A 17,148-nucleotide genomic window follows, 5' to 3' on the forward strand; every position below is an offset into this window, starting at 1 on the left:
GTGGTGATGGTAACTGAGGGATCCAGCATTCCTCCCAATTGCTCATTCAGAATCAGTGTATGCAAGTCCCTTCTGCTGGTGTCTCTTATTGGGCTCTGCTCAGCAGTCCACATTGGGGCTAGCAACCTGAGGTGTGCGTGGCAAAGGCACGCTCCACTTGTGGCTCAGCAGTTAGGGACTGCTGTGCTCGCCACTTTTCGGCCACAGGATACGTTTACTGGGGCTAATGCTGCGCTAGGAGGTTTTTTTCCCCCCATAATAATTTTCGTGATGTAATAACAGTAATGGGTGTGGCCCACTTTCCATGGGAGATATTGGGCCTCATTACGACACAGGCGGTCCGGAAATAACGGTGGCAGTAAACCCGCCGCCACCGTCGTTTCCGGACCGCCTGAGTCCGATCCCTGCGGGAGGTGATGTTCCCGCCAGGTCTGACCTGGCGGGTTTAACACCTCCCGCATGCAGGCGGACGAGGAAACACCGGCAGCATTACGAGATGCTGCCGGTGTTTCCATGATCCCCATTTCCATCGAGTCCCATAGGACTCAATGGGAATGGGGATTTACACCATTCCGCGTCCGTGATTCCCGGAAAACCGGGGTTGTAATGCCCCGGTAATTCCGGGAATCACAGAGGTGGAATGGTAATACGAGTCCGGCGTTAACCAGGCGGGTTTACCGCCTCGGTTAACGCCGGACTCGTAATGAGGCCCATTGTCTTTTGGGAAACACTATGGCTCTTGGCTTACTGCGGTTACTGCCTGAGGATTGCTTGGGGGAGTTCAATGGGACGTCCATATATCGCCTTCATGAGCTGCATCACATAGTGGCTTCTCCTGGTCCAAGACCCCCTCAATGGGCAATCCAAAAGTGACTTTTCATACCTCCCTCATGTTCCATATGCTACGTATTTTTATTTAATTCATTTTTTTTTTGCATTTTTAAAGCGCTCACACAGCCCGGGGGCATCGAGGCACTGTTACGTTGCGTATTCATAACGTGCTTCATACGCAGAGGTTTCTACGCATGGACCCGGGGATCGAACCTGTGCTGCTTCGTGTCGTCTTGTTTCCAAGGCGAGCACGTTGCCGCTGAGCTTTCCTCCCCGGAGTACGTATGTGGTGTTGCATTTACTGACTGGTCAAGTGCAATGCATTTTGTACCTATAGTCTGTGCACAGTGGATTCACTTCAGTATTGAGCATTTTGTGTTGCTGTACACTTATTTCGAGCATACGGATTGTATTGTCTTCTGAGTGTGTTCAATTTGCATGTGCTTAGTCAGAGGGAGGTGTGTGTGTGTACACAGGCACACACATTCTTTTGACGTGAATCCGGTGTATGGGTGTGCATTCCTTCCCCATTTTCAATGCGTGTTGAGCTTGTATCCCAAGCATGGTGTGCCTGCATACGCATATTTCGAGCATGTGCGTGTGCGTACGTGTTTGGGGATGGGGGATTGGGGTGCGTAGGTGGTGTGTGTATGTTTATGAAGCATGTGTGTGTGTTGGTGCGCATGTGCAATCCTCAGTCACACATTTGTTGACACTCTAGACCTACTGCGTAGGGCCGAATTACAGATACATTTTGGGGATTTGCAAAAAAGGACAGCTTAATTTGATGTGTCTGATTTTTAAAATGGTTGTGGTGTGCAGTAGCTCCCTGCACCAAAAGTTTCGAAAATTCTGCAGACAATTTCGAAAGCTGGATCCAGAAATTGTGTTTTAGGGACTATGGACAATCCAATGAAACACACACCTTTTCATCATTCTTTTTTTTAATGTATTAACTCAGTACGTTTAGCACGTGTATCCGGTGTTGGACAAACTACTTCGTTAATAAATTCGGTTTACTTTCATGGACAATGTCAAAACAATGTCAAGAGTTACAGAGGAAAACGTTTTCCAATGAGAAGCGTCATATAACCTTAACTTTCTAGTAGATACTGCAACAAATACCAAAAAGGAATACTTAAACAATGACGCCATAACAAATTGATATATTGTCTTCCAAAGGGCATGAGGCCTTGGAACGGTTTGCCAATGATATTTAATCACTTTGGGGGCTTTTTGGACTCCCAGCGATGCCCCGCAGCACTTCTTAAACTGTGAAGGAGCACAGTGTGAACTCAGTGTGCACCTGGGCACTTAATGGGCACCCACAAAAACTTTCGTAAAGTTTGCTAAAGCAGAAACTACAAAGACAGATCGGATTTTCTAATAAAGTATTTAACAATTGTCAGATTTTAAGCACTTCAAAGCAGGACATGAAAGCATGCTTTGGCATATGTAAACCGCAGGCTTTTTTCTTTCCAGCAAAATAGTATTGCTTTTCTAATAAAATCTTCCCATTCTCAAACTAAGTGCTGTGTCACCGCTGTGTATGTATCCCAGACGCTCTGTGGCTGGCTGCCAAAATGAAGTTCCCATCTGGCTGTGGGAGAGGGCACATCCAGGGGGGGCAGCTATGGAGCGGAAGGTCCTTAAGCTATGCTTTTAGAGCGAAGCCTCAAACCCCTCGCTCCCAGTCCAGAACTATCTAGAAGGGTGTTCTCTCCTTCATATCCAGTTTTGCTAAATAGTAAAGTGGACTTCTGTGTAAAAGCTGGAATCTCTTTGACTGACAGGCCATCATAGCTACCGGAGATTCTCGTAGGGCAATCATTACACAAAGCATATACATATTTGCTGTGTAAGTGTATCTCTAACTATCAGAAGAAAACGGAATAAATACAGTTCAGGAATAGAAATATTTCACGCCTAGAAAGGTTATTTGATAAAAGGTCTTACCAGCAACCACCAGAGCATTTGAAAATACATAATTGTATGGACGACAATCTCCACAAATCTCAGTTCAAGACGCAGCAAATAAATAGTAGATGACCAGTAACATCTACTCCTACACGTCCCTGATAACAACCTCCCACTGCCTGTAGCACCAGTGTCCCGAGGAAAGTTCCGAGCATATCTCAAACTGTGCTATTCAGAAAACTTGTTCTGCATATACTTCGAACTGGACAAACACAATAGTGTCGACAGTAGAAATGTGCTGTCAACGTTTTACAGTACATAAAAACACTTCTCTGTTACTAACCTCACTTGTATTGTGAATGACAATGATAGTCATATGCTTGTTTCTATTTTTATTATGAGACATTAGAAAAAACTTTGTTTTAACAGCATTAGAACTTGCGAGCGTGATCATGAATGGCTAATGGAAATATCCCCTAGCCCCCTGTAGGTTGTTCTGCACTACCTGTGCGTTGAAGGGAGAGGTAGCCTAGGCTCATTTTCTTTCCCTTTTTGAAGGTCTTACTACGGGCCAGGCCTCCTAGGCGATCTTCCCCTTACCCTCAAATTGTGGCATATAACCTGCAAGTAGCAGAGAATCCTAGGGCGCTGATCCCCCCCCGAAGAGGAGCGGGGCAGTGGACTTGCAAACTGTTCCAATATAAGGGAGGGCATGCCGCCCAACTAAGTTACCATTCACCTTCAGCCTGTTCTAGCACTGCAAGTGATTCGCTCAGAGACAAAGCGACCGACTTGCTTTGACTTTAAAAAAGGTGGCAGGTTTAAACATTATGGTGGACACATTTCAATTATAATTCAGTTATTGGGAACAGGCCCCTTTATGATGAGCACATATAAACTTGCCTGGGAGTTTAGTCCCCAGTAGACTCGTCTAGGCCCGGCCATGCTGATGGGATGAGGTTGCCACCTAGACCTCTCTGGGTTTGGACTATATACAGCTTGCCAGCTTCAAATCTGGCAGTCTTTTGTGCCACTTAGTGTGGCCACCCCTGGATTTTAGCAGACCTGTTGGCCATAGTGGCTATACCGGGACCCCATTGCATACCGTTGGAGTTGGTGCAACCAGAAGACTACTTGTACTGCCACAGCTGATTTCCACCCTGAGCGGAGTACTCCCAACCAATGACTTTGAAGTATCTAAATGAGACATTAACTACCAACACAACCATTTGTTGAGCTGGTGCAACGCTACCATAGTTGGTGAGCTGGTGCAAATGGATCTAGGACACATGACCTAAACCCCACCTGCTTAGGCCTGCCCCTTCCTTTCCCTTCATAATTCTTAGTTCACAGGTCGTCTCTCACCGGGCATCTGAAGTGAAGGGCAAAACCTGTTTGGTCCTCTTAGGGCCTTGTAAGGGCCAGTTACTCTGCTCGTGCTACACCAGGTAAATATCACCATGTGTCTCCACTCATCACAACCCATTCCCATTCTCTCCAGGGATCGCACAGCAAATGCCCAAATAGTCCCGAATATTTACCATGGCAAACCTCATCAATATCCCCTACAACATTCGCCTTCTGTTCACGTCCACCTGGATATGATGGTTAACGCTTGGTCAGCGTTTGCACACGCTGACGATATTGCCAACCTCATAACCAGCAACGTTGTTGATACCCTTTTTATTACTGAAACATGGTTTACACCTTCCTCCCCCTAAATCTCTATCCTCCTACCCCACAGCGACAATATTTAACATACCGACCGCACAGGAAAAACTGTTGGTGGAGGGGAAATCATTCATAAAATGGACTGGCCCTGCATGGTAATCCCACCCCCACACACAGCTCCTTTGAATCCCTGTTAGAGATTCTCCATCGCAAACGACTCACTTACATTCCACCTTATTTACAGGCCACCGCATGGGAGTAGTAACTTCATTGATGACCTTTCTAACGTTCACTCCTCTACAAACATTTCATACTATAATAATGAATAAATGAATCATTATTTTGAAGCACATAGACTTCATAAAAGATACACCACATTGTACAATATAGTAAAATATCAAAAATACGATAAAAAGACATACAATTTGAAACTTTACCACTGCAATAATTTGAGCAGATTATCTGCAATTGGCTGTAATGTAGCCTCTAAAAACATTTACACAGGCGCTGCAGCCTCTCTTGATGGCAATGACAGTATATATCTAATTGCTTCTTTTAATGAGCTAGTTTGACTTCCTTAGAATTGGTATTAAAAATCTTAGCCCAGGTTTGTACAAAAATTGACAAAAAACCATAAGATGAACCAACTCTTGGGATAGGATAACATTGAATGGGCATCGAATATTCGATTCTGAGCACATACAGTTCTTGCATCGTGGCCCCTGACTAATGACATCAAACGGCTTGTCCTAAAACGGAGTAGAATAATCCTCTTTCGTTTGCAATGGAGCCAGCAAATATACTCTGCGTTTTGCCCACTGCAACCAAATCCTGGTCCCTTAGTACGGACTAATTTTTGATCTCGAGACAGCCGTGCAAATGCCTTCTGCGTTCCATATATGTTTGTCGCACCAATATGGCAACGGCTCTGGAAACACTAGCCGGGACAACAAAAATGAGACAAATAGAGATTCGCAAATGCTTTTTTCAGTGTGTGCAGCCAGGTAATATTCCTACAGATATCTGAAGATTTCAGATCCTGTAGGATCTTGTGTGTTAAACCAAACCCCTCCCTCTCATACACGCACCTACTACCTCCCGTACCTCCAACACCAGCACACATACTCCTTCACCACCTAATCTAGACTTAAAATGCGCACTCATTAATGCTTGCTCTATCCATGCCCATGCTATTGAGATTAATGACCTCATTACCTCCCACAAACTAGACCTACTAGCCATATCTGAAACCTGGCTCCATGAAGCTTCCAGCCCATCCATCCACCTTGCCCTCCCTCAAGGCTACACCATCCTTAGACGGGACCGCAAAACCTCTAAAGATGGTGGCGTTGCCCTCATCTTCAAAAACACCCTCTCCATCAGAATGTGTAACCAACTGTGGGAAAACAACGCTGATCTTCTCACTGCCAAACTATCTCTCTCCCCAAACTGCACCATAAACATCGTAGTCACATACAGACCACCAGGATCACCTCCAGACTACCCAAAGCAACTCCTCCAAATCATAGGTAACAACCACAAAAAGCTCTACTAAAATAATTCTACTCGGTGACCTCAACCTTGGATTATCTGATCCTAAGGACAAGGCAGCCGCACACCTAGCCAAAGAACTCTCACACATGGGGTTCGAACACAAAATCACAACTCCAACTCATTGCAAAGGCCGGGCCATTGACTCGATTGCTGATCACAACTGCTCATCTGCCATCATCACCATCTCAGCCCTCCCATGGACGGACCACTACTACATCCAATTCTCCATTCCCACCATTCCCACACACAAAACCCTAACTCATGCCCCTCCCGCTAAAGTCAGAAGCTCCAAACAAACTCGCTGCAACCAACCTCGCTCCTCTTCTCAATATCCCTGAACTCAAACCTCCATTTAACCATGACCTCACCTTACCTCTCTCGCCAACACCTATACTTATGCTCTCACCCAAGCCATTGAGTCAGAAAAAAAATCTATGCACTCCAGGTGGCAATCAACTCCTAACCAATCATCTCTCAACGATTTCAAAGAGATCTCATTGACCTACAAAAAAGCAATATTCATAGCTAAATCTGAATCCTATAACCAGAGAATCACTAAAGCCAACTCCAAATCAAGAGAAATATTCTCTATATTCAAAGAACATACCACACCCGCTTCCAGCCCTGATGAAATCATCAAGGACGAAGCATGGTGCACAGGCATCCAGACTGCCCTCCTCAACAAAGTTAAAACGCTCCAGGATAAAATAGCATCCCAGCGTAAAGCTCTCCATACCCAAAACAGTCCTCCCACTCACAAAAAACCATTTTCGCCTTCAGAGAAGTGACAGAGATGGAAGTCTCTGACCTTCTCAAAAACATCAAACCTTCCACTTGAAAAGGGGATATCTGCCCACCTACCATCATCAATGAATGCTCAGAGTCACTCACCCCCATCATCACAGCATTCGTCAATGCCTCATTCTCTTCGGGAACCGTACCATAATGCCCAAAATAAGCCTGGGTTCGCCCGCTTCTAAAAAACCTTCCCTTGATCCCACCGCCCCCAATAACTATCGCCCCATCACCACCGTCCCCTTCCTCCTCAAAATCTTAGACAAAGCCGCCCACAAACAAATCCAACACTACTTGGAAATGTATGCCATCTTAGGCAGAAGACAATCGGGTTTCCGTAAAGGCCATGGGACTGAAACTGCCCTCTTAGATTTAAAGAATCAAATCACCAAAATAATGGACACAGGCAAACCTGCACTCCTATTCCTACTCGATCTCTCTGCAGCATTTGACCTAGTGGACCATGACATCCTCACCTCTCACCTATTCAACGCAGCACACTTCTCTCACAAGACAACCACGTGGATAACCTCTTTCCTAGAAGGTAGGGCCATGAAAGTGTACTCAGACCAGGCCAACGCTCCCCCTATCACCATCAGCTAGTAGAACCTGATAAAATGAGGAGCCTGGATTTGTTATCATTAGAGAATCATTACACTTTTTTACACACCATTACCCATCATTACTCTTGATTACAGAACCATTATTTAGTATTACCCCTTTAGGAATTATTGCATCATGTTTAGTTACCCAGCATACACCGAAGGATTGACACACATGGGGGACCTGACGAAGATGCCTCCCGTAGTAGACCCTGTGGCAGTTGGTGGATACAGAAAGCCATGACCACACAACATTAATTTGGAACTTGAGATGTCAACTGGAGTGGCAGGAGTCACAATATAGCAGAAGAGTGATTTTTTAACGGTGTAATTGTGGTAGATCTGTAATAGCAATGTGGTTATTGTATGTAGTGTTCCCCTGAAGAAACTCCCATAGTAACTATTGTGAATAAGAATGAGAAGGAGCGAAACATGTCGGGATTTATAGGAATCGAATGAGTGAATAATGTTATCAAAGGGATTCATAGGAATTGAATGAGTGAATAATGTCATCAAAGGTTTCAAAAAATGTTTTTTTTTGTAATCAGAACATAAAGTGGAGAGCTAATTGGAAACTATAGCTTTTTGTATACACTACTACTTTATCTACTAGCTGTTTAATTATACGAATGTTCTATAAAACTGTGAACTGCACAAATGAAATGATGGAATAAATTATTTTTTATTGATAATTAAAGTAGAAGTGGTTTGCTTTCTGTAAAAGAAATGTATTTAGTACATGTGTCAGCACGCTTAATGATGAACGGCTGCACACTATCAGATGTTATAACGATGGACACTGGTCACGACACTAAACTACACGGGGTTCTACACATGCATGACTTAAAGGAATATTTTGGTTTTTGTATACTCATATTTTAGGGGGACTATTCCTTTGGGTCGTTAAACTACCCTCTAGTTTCCATATGTTATTTGGGATCATGTTTAGTTATCCATCATATATTCTGTTTAGTTCTGATTAGTACTGACTAGTAACAACCATGCATTTGAAGAGGTAAATAGGCCCTGTTATATGAAGGGTTTGCTTAGTTATGTTATTGCCATATATGTTGAAAGAGATGCTTTTAGAATGATGTATTATGCATTAGAATGTAGTACTTAGGCTGAGAGAGAAACGTGCTAGGCACTATGGAGAATGAATGAGGCCTGAAATGACCATGTAGAGCCATTCAGAATGATACATTGTTATATATGTAGTTACCCATGTAGAGAGTGTCATGTACACATTTATGCATGTAGAGTGTGCACTTAGAATGAGTTTGCATATAGATAGGGCTTGGATTTGCGGTAAACGCTAGAAAGCATTTAGCTGGCATTATAAAGCCATTCCACTGAATGAGACAGAGAAGCGCCACTGTGCACTGCGAAGATGTTATGGTACACTGTGGGTAAGGAATGTAAACAGTTGCTTGGCAGGCAGAGACAGAGATAACACGACACTTGTCCGAATGGAGAGCGAAGGAGAGCTAATCAGCATGGCATGGCTTGGTGTTCACAGAGACAGGGGAAGGTGGGGGCAGCGCCATGGGCTTTGCAGAGAGATGGTTTGCTCTCTGGGAGAGAGGGATAGTGAATAACAATGAATGGAGGAATATATGGTACGATGGTGTATTGCAGGCACCGCAGACAGATAGGCCATGAGCTAGTAGATATGCTTTGAAATGTCACATTGACACATAACACGACAAGAACACAGACTTTCAGGCACGTTCATATTTAGAAAATGCTGACAGAGAAAGAGACATTCTTAGCTTAGAGAACGAATGTAACCATGGGGAATGAGTGCGTCATGGAATAGTATAACCAGAGGTAAAGACAGAAGGAGGGCTAGTAGTTGCTGTTGGAGATGGTGCTAGATGCAATGAGGGAGAGATGTCTTGGTGCAGCAGAATCTGATGAGGTCTTGATGAGATAGATCTGGCAGAGAGAGACTGGGGCATGCCACTGACTGATTGCAGAGTAGCGGGAGAGGAGAGACCTGGCCCTGGCAAACAGAGCTGGAGACCAAGGGAAGCAAATGGGAAGTATGGTTTATGGCTTAGACTAAACTGATTGATTAGAACAGACACTCACACAACGAGCTTTAGGTTTGGGAAAGGGGAAATCGGACAGGGAGTGTCTTAGAGAGTGAGTGTGAAGTATGGTGTGGATTGGAAAGGATTGATCCTGCATGAAGGAGAGGATTGCTGGATGCTGACACTTGCATTAGGCTGCATTAGAATCACAGGCGTGCATTAGAAACCTGTAAGGCTTATAGTTATTGCATGGTAGATTTGCACCAGAAGCATAAAAGGTGCAAATTAGATATTTGCAATAGTTTCATTGTTTGCATCATGCTTTGCTGTGCATAAATAAATGTATTCTATTGTTCCAATTGAATCGATTGTGTTTTCTTTGTGTCTTGTGTTTTGTGTCCATAGTAGTAAGATAGGTATATGTTGTTAGGCAAAAGATAGGAGTAACACAGTGCACATAGACCCCGAGATACGAAAGCAGAGGGATTATAGTGATCCACACCCCCCTAGGAGATTGTCTAAGACTGGTACATGGTTGCCCAGGGGGCCAAGATCATGATAGGGATTTGTTTTACGGACTCACAAGCTGTAGAGTCCCACAAGGGTCATGCACCGCACCGACCCTCTATAACCTCTTCACCAAACCTCTCTTTGACTTACTGGACACTCGCGGCATAGCTTACACAAACTATGCCGACGACACGCAAGTTCTCCTCCCCTCACCGGAGACTATGACCAAGACACAGAAGCTATCCTTAAGATTTATACCACCATCCAAACTTGGATGGCTATTAATGGTCTTTGTTTAAACGGCAACAAAACTGAGATCATCATCCTAGCCCCTAGTGAAATTCTAACCAAACTCAGCCCCGAATACTCACATATGACCATTGACAATACTAACATACCTGTCTCCACATCCGTGAAGACCTTAGAAGTCTACTTAGACGCCACACTCTCAATGTCAAGACAAGTCAGCGCCATCTCCTCCACATCTGCACTCACTACCAAACTCATTTATACCATAAAACCCTATCTAACCGCACCCAACTGCCTCTCCATCGCCAGAGCCACTATAGGAGCCAGACTGGACTATTGCAAAGCCCTCCGAGCTGGCACGTCAAACAAAAACTTAAACAGGCTGCAAATAGTGCAAAATAATGCTCTCTGCGCCGCACTGCACATTCCCAAATTGGACCATGTATCACAGGCCAGAAGAAACTTACACGGGTTCCCAGTCAAGGAAAGATCCATTTTAAAATACTCACCCTCGCATATAAATGCATCAATCACACAGCAACTTCCTACTTATCAGAAACCATAACCAAGAATTCTTCCCTCCGTCCTAAAAGAAGCCACCATGCTAACCAACTCCAAATTCCCACTATAAGAAGAGCCAAAGCCGGTGCCATTGGCTGTCCCCACATAGCACTTAAGCCCTGGAACGCACTTCGCAAATCACTCAGAGCAGAACCCTCTCTGTACTCCTTTCGTACATCTCTTAATACCACACTATTCGCATAATCCTCAACCTTGCCTTCATCCCCCGACCCTCAGCTGTACTGTATCAAAATGAATCTGTAATGCCAGTATATGTAACCAAATATGGTCCTGTAATGTAAATTGCCTTGTAACCATTATACCTTCCTCTGTAACCAGCTTGATGTCCTTATCTGTAACAGCGCCACGATGCCCCTGGGCTGTTGTGCGCTTTAAAAATAAATAATAAAAAATAATTAAATGTTGCTCAGTTTGTGACCATAATCTAATCCAGAATAGCTAGGGTTTTAAATAGATAAAATCATTTTTATAATCCACTCTTAATTCTTGATGGAGCACATAGGTTGAGGTACTCTTTGTGGCCCCCAAAACATTTTGAAAGAATCAAGGTACTTTAGCAAAATATTCTCAGTTAGTATAAAAGGTATCTAAACTTGTATTTTGTTTGACTTTAAAACTGTACTAACACAGTGTCAAACCTTTACTTGCACATCACAAATTCTATAAATACAACAGCAAATCAGATTATTAGGTTTACAACACGCATTGACTTGCAGGACTTACTCTTGGCATTCAGCTGAAATTTTTAGCTCTTTGGTTCGTCCAAGGAAGACATGAATTAAAGATCCAAGGTTTCCTGTTCTAGGGTTGTTGTCAACTAGAAAAGGGAACAAAAAGCATCAATGAAAATTAATATGATGTACTATTTTGAAAACAATTAAAATTAACCAACTGCAGATATACACGTACAGTATGCTTCATGGTAAACTAAAACAAACATTTCAAACACTATATTCACGTTTTTTCTGTTTAAAAGTTTGAACTCTAAAATGGGAGAAAAATGTAGAACAAAACCTGTAAATGTTGAGGCACAGGGAAATGTGATGAATTTGATGATGTAACCATTCTTTTCCCGGAGGCAACCTCTCCTCATGTGGCCAGGGGACAGAAGCTGCCACCTGATCCGGACCATGAGGTTGGCAATTTGAGCGAGGATCATATGAGGGGAGGCGACCCTCAAGGGGAGAGCTTTGCATCATCAGATGAGACATGATATCCCCCTTTCCCATTTAGGGATACCCCTTCCATTCTCCATGCCTTAATGGCATACTGTGATCAGCCCCTTCAAAAACCATTAAGGTCTGCTAATGGTGTCCTTCAATATTTTGTAACCAACAGAATAATAAAGACTGAGGCGAGGAAGAGGGACAGAGTAATGCCAAATACTCAACAGAATTAGAATGAGCAGTCTAGTGTCTGGAAGAAGCCGACTGGCTCCAAGCGATGAAGATTGTTGTATTTGTTCTCCCCTATTCCCCTCCTTTGCCTTGTCGCGCTCTGAAACACTGGTGTATGAGCGTGATATGAATAAAATATCAATTCAATACCTTCCTGGAAGCAGGTGTTTAAAGTTGTAACAACTGAAAGAAACAGAGATGCAACAGACTAGGTATTGCCAGGAAACCCGAAATGAGAAGTCCATAGACGGGCAGGAAGACGGCGAGAGAAGAACTGCAGGAGCTGGTTCGCCAAGCTAGGATTGCAGCAGGAAGAGAGCAGGACCCTTCCTGGTGACCGGTGGAACCGAGAAGCAGTGCCTATGCTGTCTGAACACAGAGAAGGACCCAGGAGTGAGACAGGAGCCGCGAAGGACGTGGAAGCTGCCAGACGAAGATGGTAAGCCCATGAAGTGGAGGCTGGGCTCTTCTGCATGTTTACCCTGAGAGGTCCGAAGAATGCCAGATAAAGCCGGTAAAATCCAGAGAAGCTGCGTCACCAGGTGATTCGGCGGCTCCACCAAGCACCGATAAGTGCCCGGGTACATGAGTCGGGTGACAAAGAGCAAGGAGGTTGGGTCACTAAGACATTTAAGGAAGGAAGTAAATGTGGGTTTGAGACCCTGTGTTTTGGTGAAAACAATACTGAGTATTAAAACTGTGTGAATGCAAGAATAAAGAGAGAACCTGGCAAGAGTGTACCAGATGTCTTGTGAGTCTGGGACCCGCACCCAAATTGCGTTACTTGAAAAGAGAATCCCAAGGAAGAGGCATGCCCTTGGATTTTGAATTACAATATTTACGGAAAACACTTGGGAAGGGATTTATTTCCCCTAGAGTGGATTGTAACACCAAGAGGAGAGGGGCATCCTCTTGGGTCCTAAAGAAATTAATTATTCTTTGGAACTTTTATTTTGGTGGAGAGAAACCTGGAGAAGGGAGCCATTCCCAGGAACTGCAAACACTATCCATTTGGAACCGATGTTGGATTATACCTTTTTGTTGAACTTTAACATTTGTACACTTTTCAAGCCAGATACAATACCCTTAGCACCTTAGAGTTAGTTTTAGAATGTGAAGGCTAGGATAGAATTACGGACACAGGACATTTTTGCTTTGGACATCTTGACACAGGGCACTTAGTTTTGGTTGAGGTAGGGAAATGCCTCCTAGATTAGGGACAGTGAGGCATTGTTTAATAAATGTTTTTAACCAACACCATGAGTCCTCTCTGTCCGTATCTCATTACTGGCTCCTTACAGGAGCCTCAAGAGAAAGCCTTGAGAAAGCAGTAGCCACGCAACTCTTCCAACACTTCGAATCCAACAACCTCCTTCAGTCCTCTCAATCTGGCTTCAGACTCAGATGCAGCACAGAAATGGCTACCATCGAGGAGATCAACTTTGCCCTTAAAATCCTTGCTGATGCTCATCCTTGCATCTGGAATTCTCCTGGACCTCTCAGCACAATTTGAAACAGTAGACCACTAGTCATTCACCACCAATCTACATTGCTGCATGGGGATCAGCAAGATCGTCCTCAGCGGCTTCAAATCGTACCTTGCTAATCGCCACTAGTTTGTAAAAATGAATTCCTCCAGATCACCACCTCTGCCTATCACTGGTGGAGTCCCGCCAGGATTCATCCTCTCCCCTGTGATCTTCAATCTTTACATGGAACCACTTGGAACCCTGCTCACTCCAGACAACATCCACATTCACCAATACCCAGATGACCCGAAGTTCTACCTCAAGATATCCTTCATCGAAGGCATCCACAAGCTCAAAGTCTGCCTCTCATTGATCCAGTCGGAGATGTTCAGTGCTTACCTGAAGCTCAACCCATCCAAGACTGCATTCATATGCCTGACCAACACCCAGACATCCAGACCTGGCTCTCTGGTCTGCACCTAGAGATTCTCACACACCAGCCGGCCACCTCCACTAAGTCCCTTGGGTTCGACATCGAAAGACAGACACCATTCCTTCAAATAGCACATAGCAAGGAATACACAAAAAACTTGGTACCAACTTTCTCTCCTGTGGAAAATCAACCCTCTCATCACAGAAAAGAATTTCAGATCTGCTGTCGAAGCCTTGAATATCTCCCACTTGGATGGTGGCAATGCCCTTTTGGAAAGCTTTCCGGCGACTACAGCGGCACCCCGGAGAGGTGTCCTGCATGCTGCAACACGACTCAAAGGACTATGCAAATTCAACCACATCACCCTGACCCTCATCATACTGCTCTGGCTCCTGCTGCAAGTCTATCATCTTCAAATCCTTCTGCATGATTTACAAGGTGTCACCCTAAAGTCCCCAGGCTACCGCACTGCGAAAGTCAGCATCTCTGGAGGCCTACGATCCACCAGAGCTAAGGCAAGGTTCGAAATTGAGGAGAGCTGGAAGCTATTTATCATGTGCTTCTATTCTAGGAGAACCTGGTTCGCTTGAAACCAACAGCTACTTTTGGCTCCCCATGCTAGCTGGTGCATTGCAAGCATGCATATGCGACATCACATTTGAGCATTTAAGAATGCTAAAAAAAAAAAAAAAAGAAATTAGGACCCATCTAGCACACATTTAAACAAAATGAATCATAAATAATGGACAAAAAATTAAAGTGTGCATCTTATGGGAAGTTAGATTTGAGGTGTGCAGTAGCTCCTGTCTTGTGGGCGAGGCCTGGTACCCAGGAGCTGGTTTTGGCTTTTGCTCATTAAATCTTAATTTCAAACCCTCTAAAAACATGTGCACACTTGAACTCCACCAGTGCTGGAAGGAAGGAACCAGAAGACCTGCCTTCTCGGTCTACACCAAAGACTCTGAAACCACCTCCCCGTCAATATCAGACTTGCTCCCTCGTTTGTACAGTACAATGTCCTTTCATAAACAGGAATTCTATCAAAGTTCATTATTTTGTCAGAAACACACTGAAATATATATGGGGGTAGGGTGAGTGGTGTTGGGAATGTGGGGGCTTGGGAGGGAAGTCCCCAAAACCCCTCCCAAAAAAACAATCTGATGAGTTTTGCGGGCAGAATTCCTTCGAAGTAAAGTACTTCAAAGGAATTGCTGTCAGCAAAACATAATTTTGTAAACAAGGGGTCATCCTGTCCTCGCAAATGTACAGGTTGCAATAACTTCTTGCAGTCATAATTCACACCTTCCTGAATGCCCTAGACAATGGTAATCAATACTTGTTGCTAAGGGAAGAGTCAACCACCTTTTGAGATTTATCTACATATGCCTTTTTTATTATTTTTTTGGCTATTCATGTAGCTTTATATACATTTCTTTTTCTCAGAATAATGTTAAAAACAGCATGATTTTTAAATATAATCATCAAACAAGCTTATAGTGACAATGTGCAAAGCAGTGAGAAGTGTGAATGCAGTCAATTACAAAAGCAAACAACAGACAAGAAGCATATCTGTTTGATGTGCAAATACATAAAAATAACTGAAGATCAACAACGTATTGCTTAATATGGATCTCAACCTCAGTCATTATTTTATAAAGTGTCACATATTGGGTTTACTTTTCTTAAAACCAAGCCAGTGAGGCCTAGAGAATAGAGTCTTTTGATGCCATGCGCTAGTATTTGCCATAAAGGAGGCTGGACAGACTTGAAAAAGTGAGTCTCGATGCGCCTGGCGTTTGTAGTGTCCATAAATGGAACGTCTATGGAAAAGTGAGGAACATTTGGTGTGATCCTTGGTCCTGGGATTTTGCCACGTGGATCACCGACGTTTTGGTTACTATTAGTCACAACCTTCTTCTGGGGCCTTTTGTGTGCAGGTCTCCCTAAAAAACCAAAGGACACGTGTGTACTCAGTAACAGGTATATTGGCGTTTATAAGCTGAGTAAGCATTGGGGAAGGTAAAAGACCTTTTAAATAAAAATATATAAAGAGCAAGTGACAGGCTGGGGGCCCTTTGGGCCCTTACACTGACCTTTCTGTCAAGTAGTAGAAAAGTTCTGCTACAGCTGATCCCTTTGGTTTTCAGGACAACGTAGGCAGAAATCTAAAGATGAGTAAAACAACATAGAACCATTTCAGGAAAGAGCTCAAGACCCTCTTCTTCAAGGAATGGTTAATTCCCAACACATTGGTCCACACACCCTACACTCCCCACCCTTCCTGAAACTGTGTGATCTGATCCCCTCCATTTCCTCCCCTGGTTGCTTCTAGGACCCTTTGCTGACAAATGTCCCACCTTCCACTATCTTGTGAAAGACTCCCCAAGCTGTTTTGTAGACAAGGTCAGTGGTACAGTGCAGTGATTTTTATATGCATCAGACCCCTTGCGTGCTCTTCCCATTTATGGGGCTACCATGCCTCATTTTCCCCATCCAATATCTGCAGGGATTGGCTATTAAATTGATTTGTCCGCTTGCAATCCAGGATGGTGTGGAGCCAAAGGAAGTGAAATATCTGCTGTAGTTGGGATCTCTCCTGCAGAGGGAAATGTAAAGAAAAATATATGTCTTTGGACGAGGTACGACAATGAATGTAGTCGAACTGATTAATTAAAAATACATTCCAAAATAACTTTTGAAGAGGTGTAACTGTTTAGCACACAGTGGTGTACTGCTTTGGGTATTATTCATGTACATTTGACACTTGCAGGTCTAGTGTCTCAGCTTACCCAGTGCAGCTTTAGGACAACTAACAGTTTCATTAAAAAAAGAAAATGTCAGTATGCAACAAAATAGAGTGCAACAAGGATCCAAATAGGTACCTGTATATTCAATATAGCAATCTGCTGGCTATACTGTCCCTACAACCCACAGATTGAGAACACTAAGTAAATAATGCAAGGGTCATAATTATGGATGGGTGATCCAGCTCGAAAAGGATTCAGGCCTATCTAAACAATGGTCTTCGACTTGGCTCGAAAGAATGAAAACATTGCAGCATAGGCTCGAAGGATTTCAGAAATTTAGAACCAGAATTCCTGT

General features: G+C 43.7%; 1 protein-coding gene across 2 annotated transcripts in view; it reads right to left on the minus strand.

Annotated features, from left to right (window-relative positions):
- The window catches only part of DYM (dymeclin), a 1,763,009-nt gene that overhangs the window by 1,404,183 nt on the left and 341,678 nt on the right, over positions 1-17,148 (minus strand). For both annotated transcript variants that reach the window (XM_069626954.1, XM_069626953.1), the window contains exon 4: positions 11,471-11,564. In XM_069626954.1, the coding sequence (XP_069483055.1) occupies positions 11,471-11,564 (94 nt within the window). The remainder of the gene's footprint in view (positions 1-11,470; positions 11,565-17,148) is intronic.

The sequence above is a fragment of the Ambystoma mexicanum genome, chromosome 6p (genome assembly GCF_040938575.1).
Source record: "Ambystoma mexicanum isolate Mex_15411 chromosome 6p, UKY_AmexF1_1, whole genome shotgun sequence".
Taxonomy (NCBI): Eukaryota; Metazoa; Chordata; class Amphibia; order Caudata; family Ambystomatidae; genus Ambystoma; species Ambystoma mexicanum.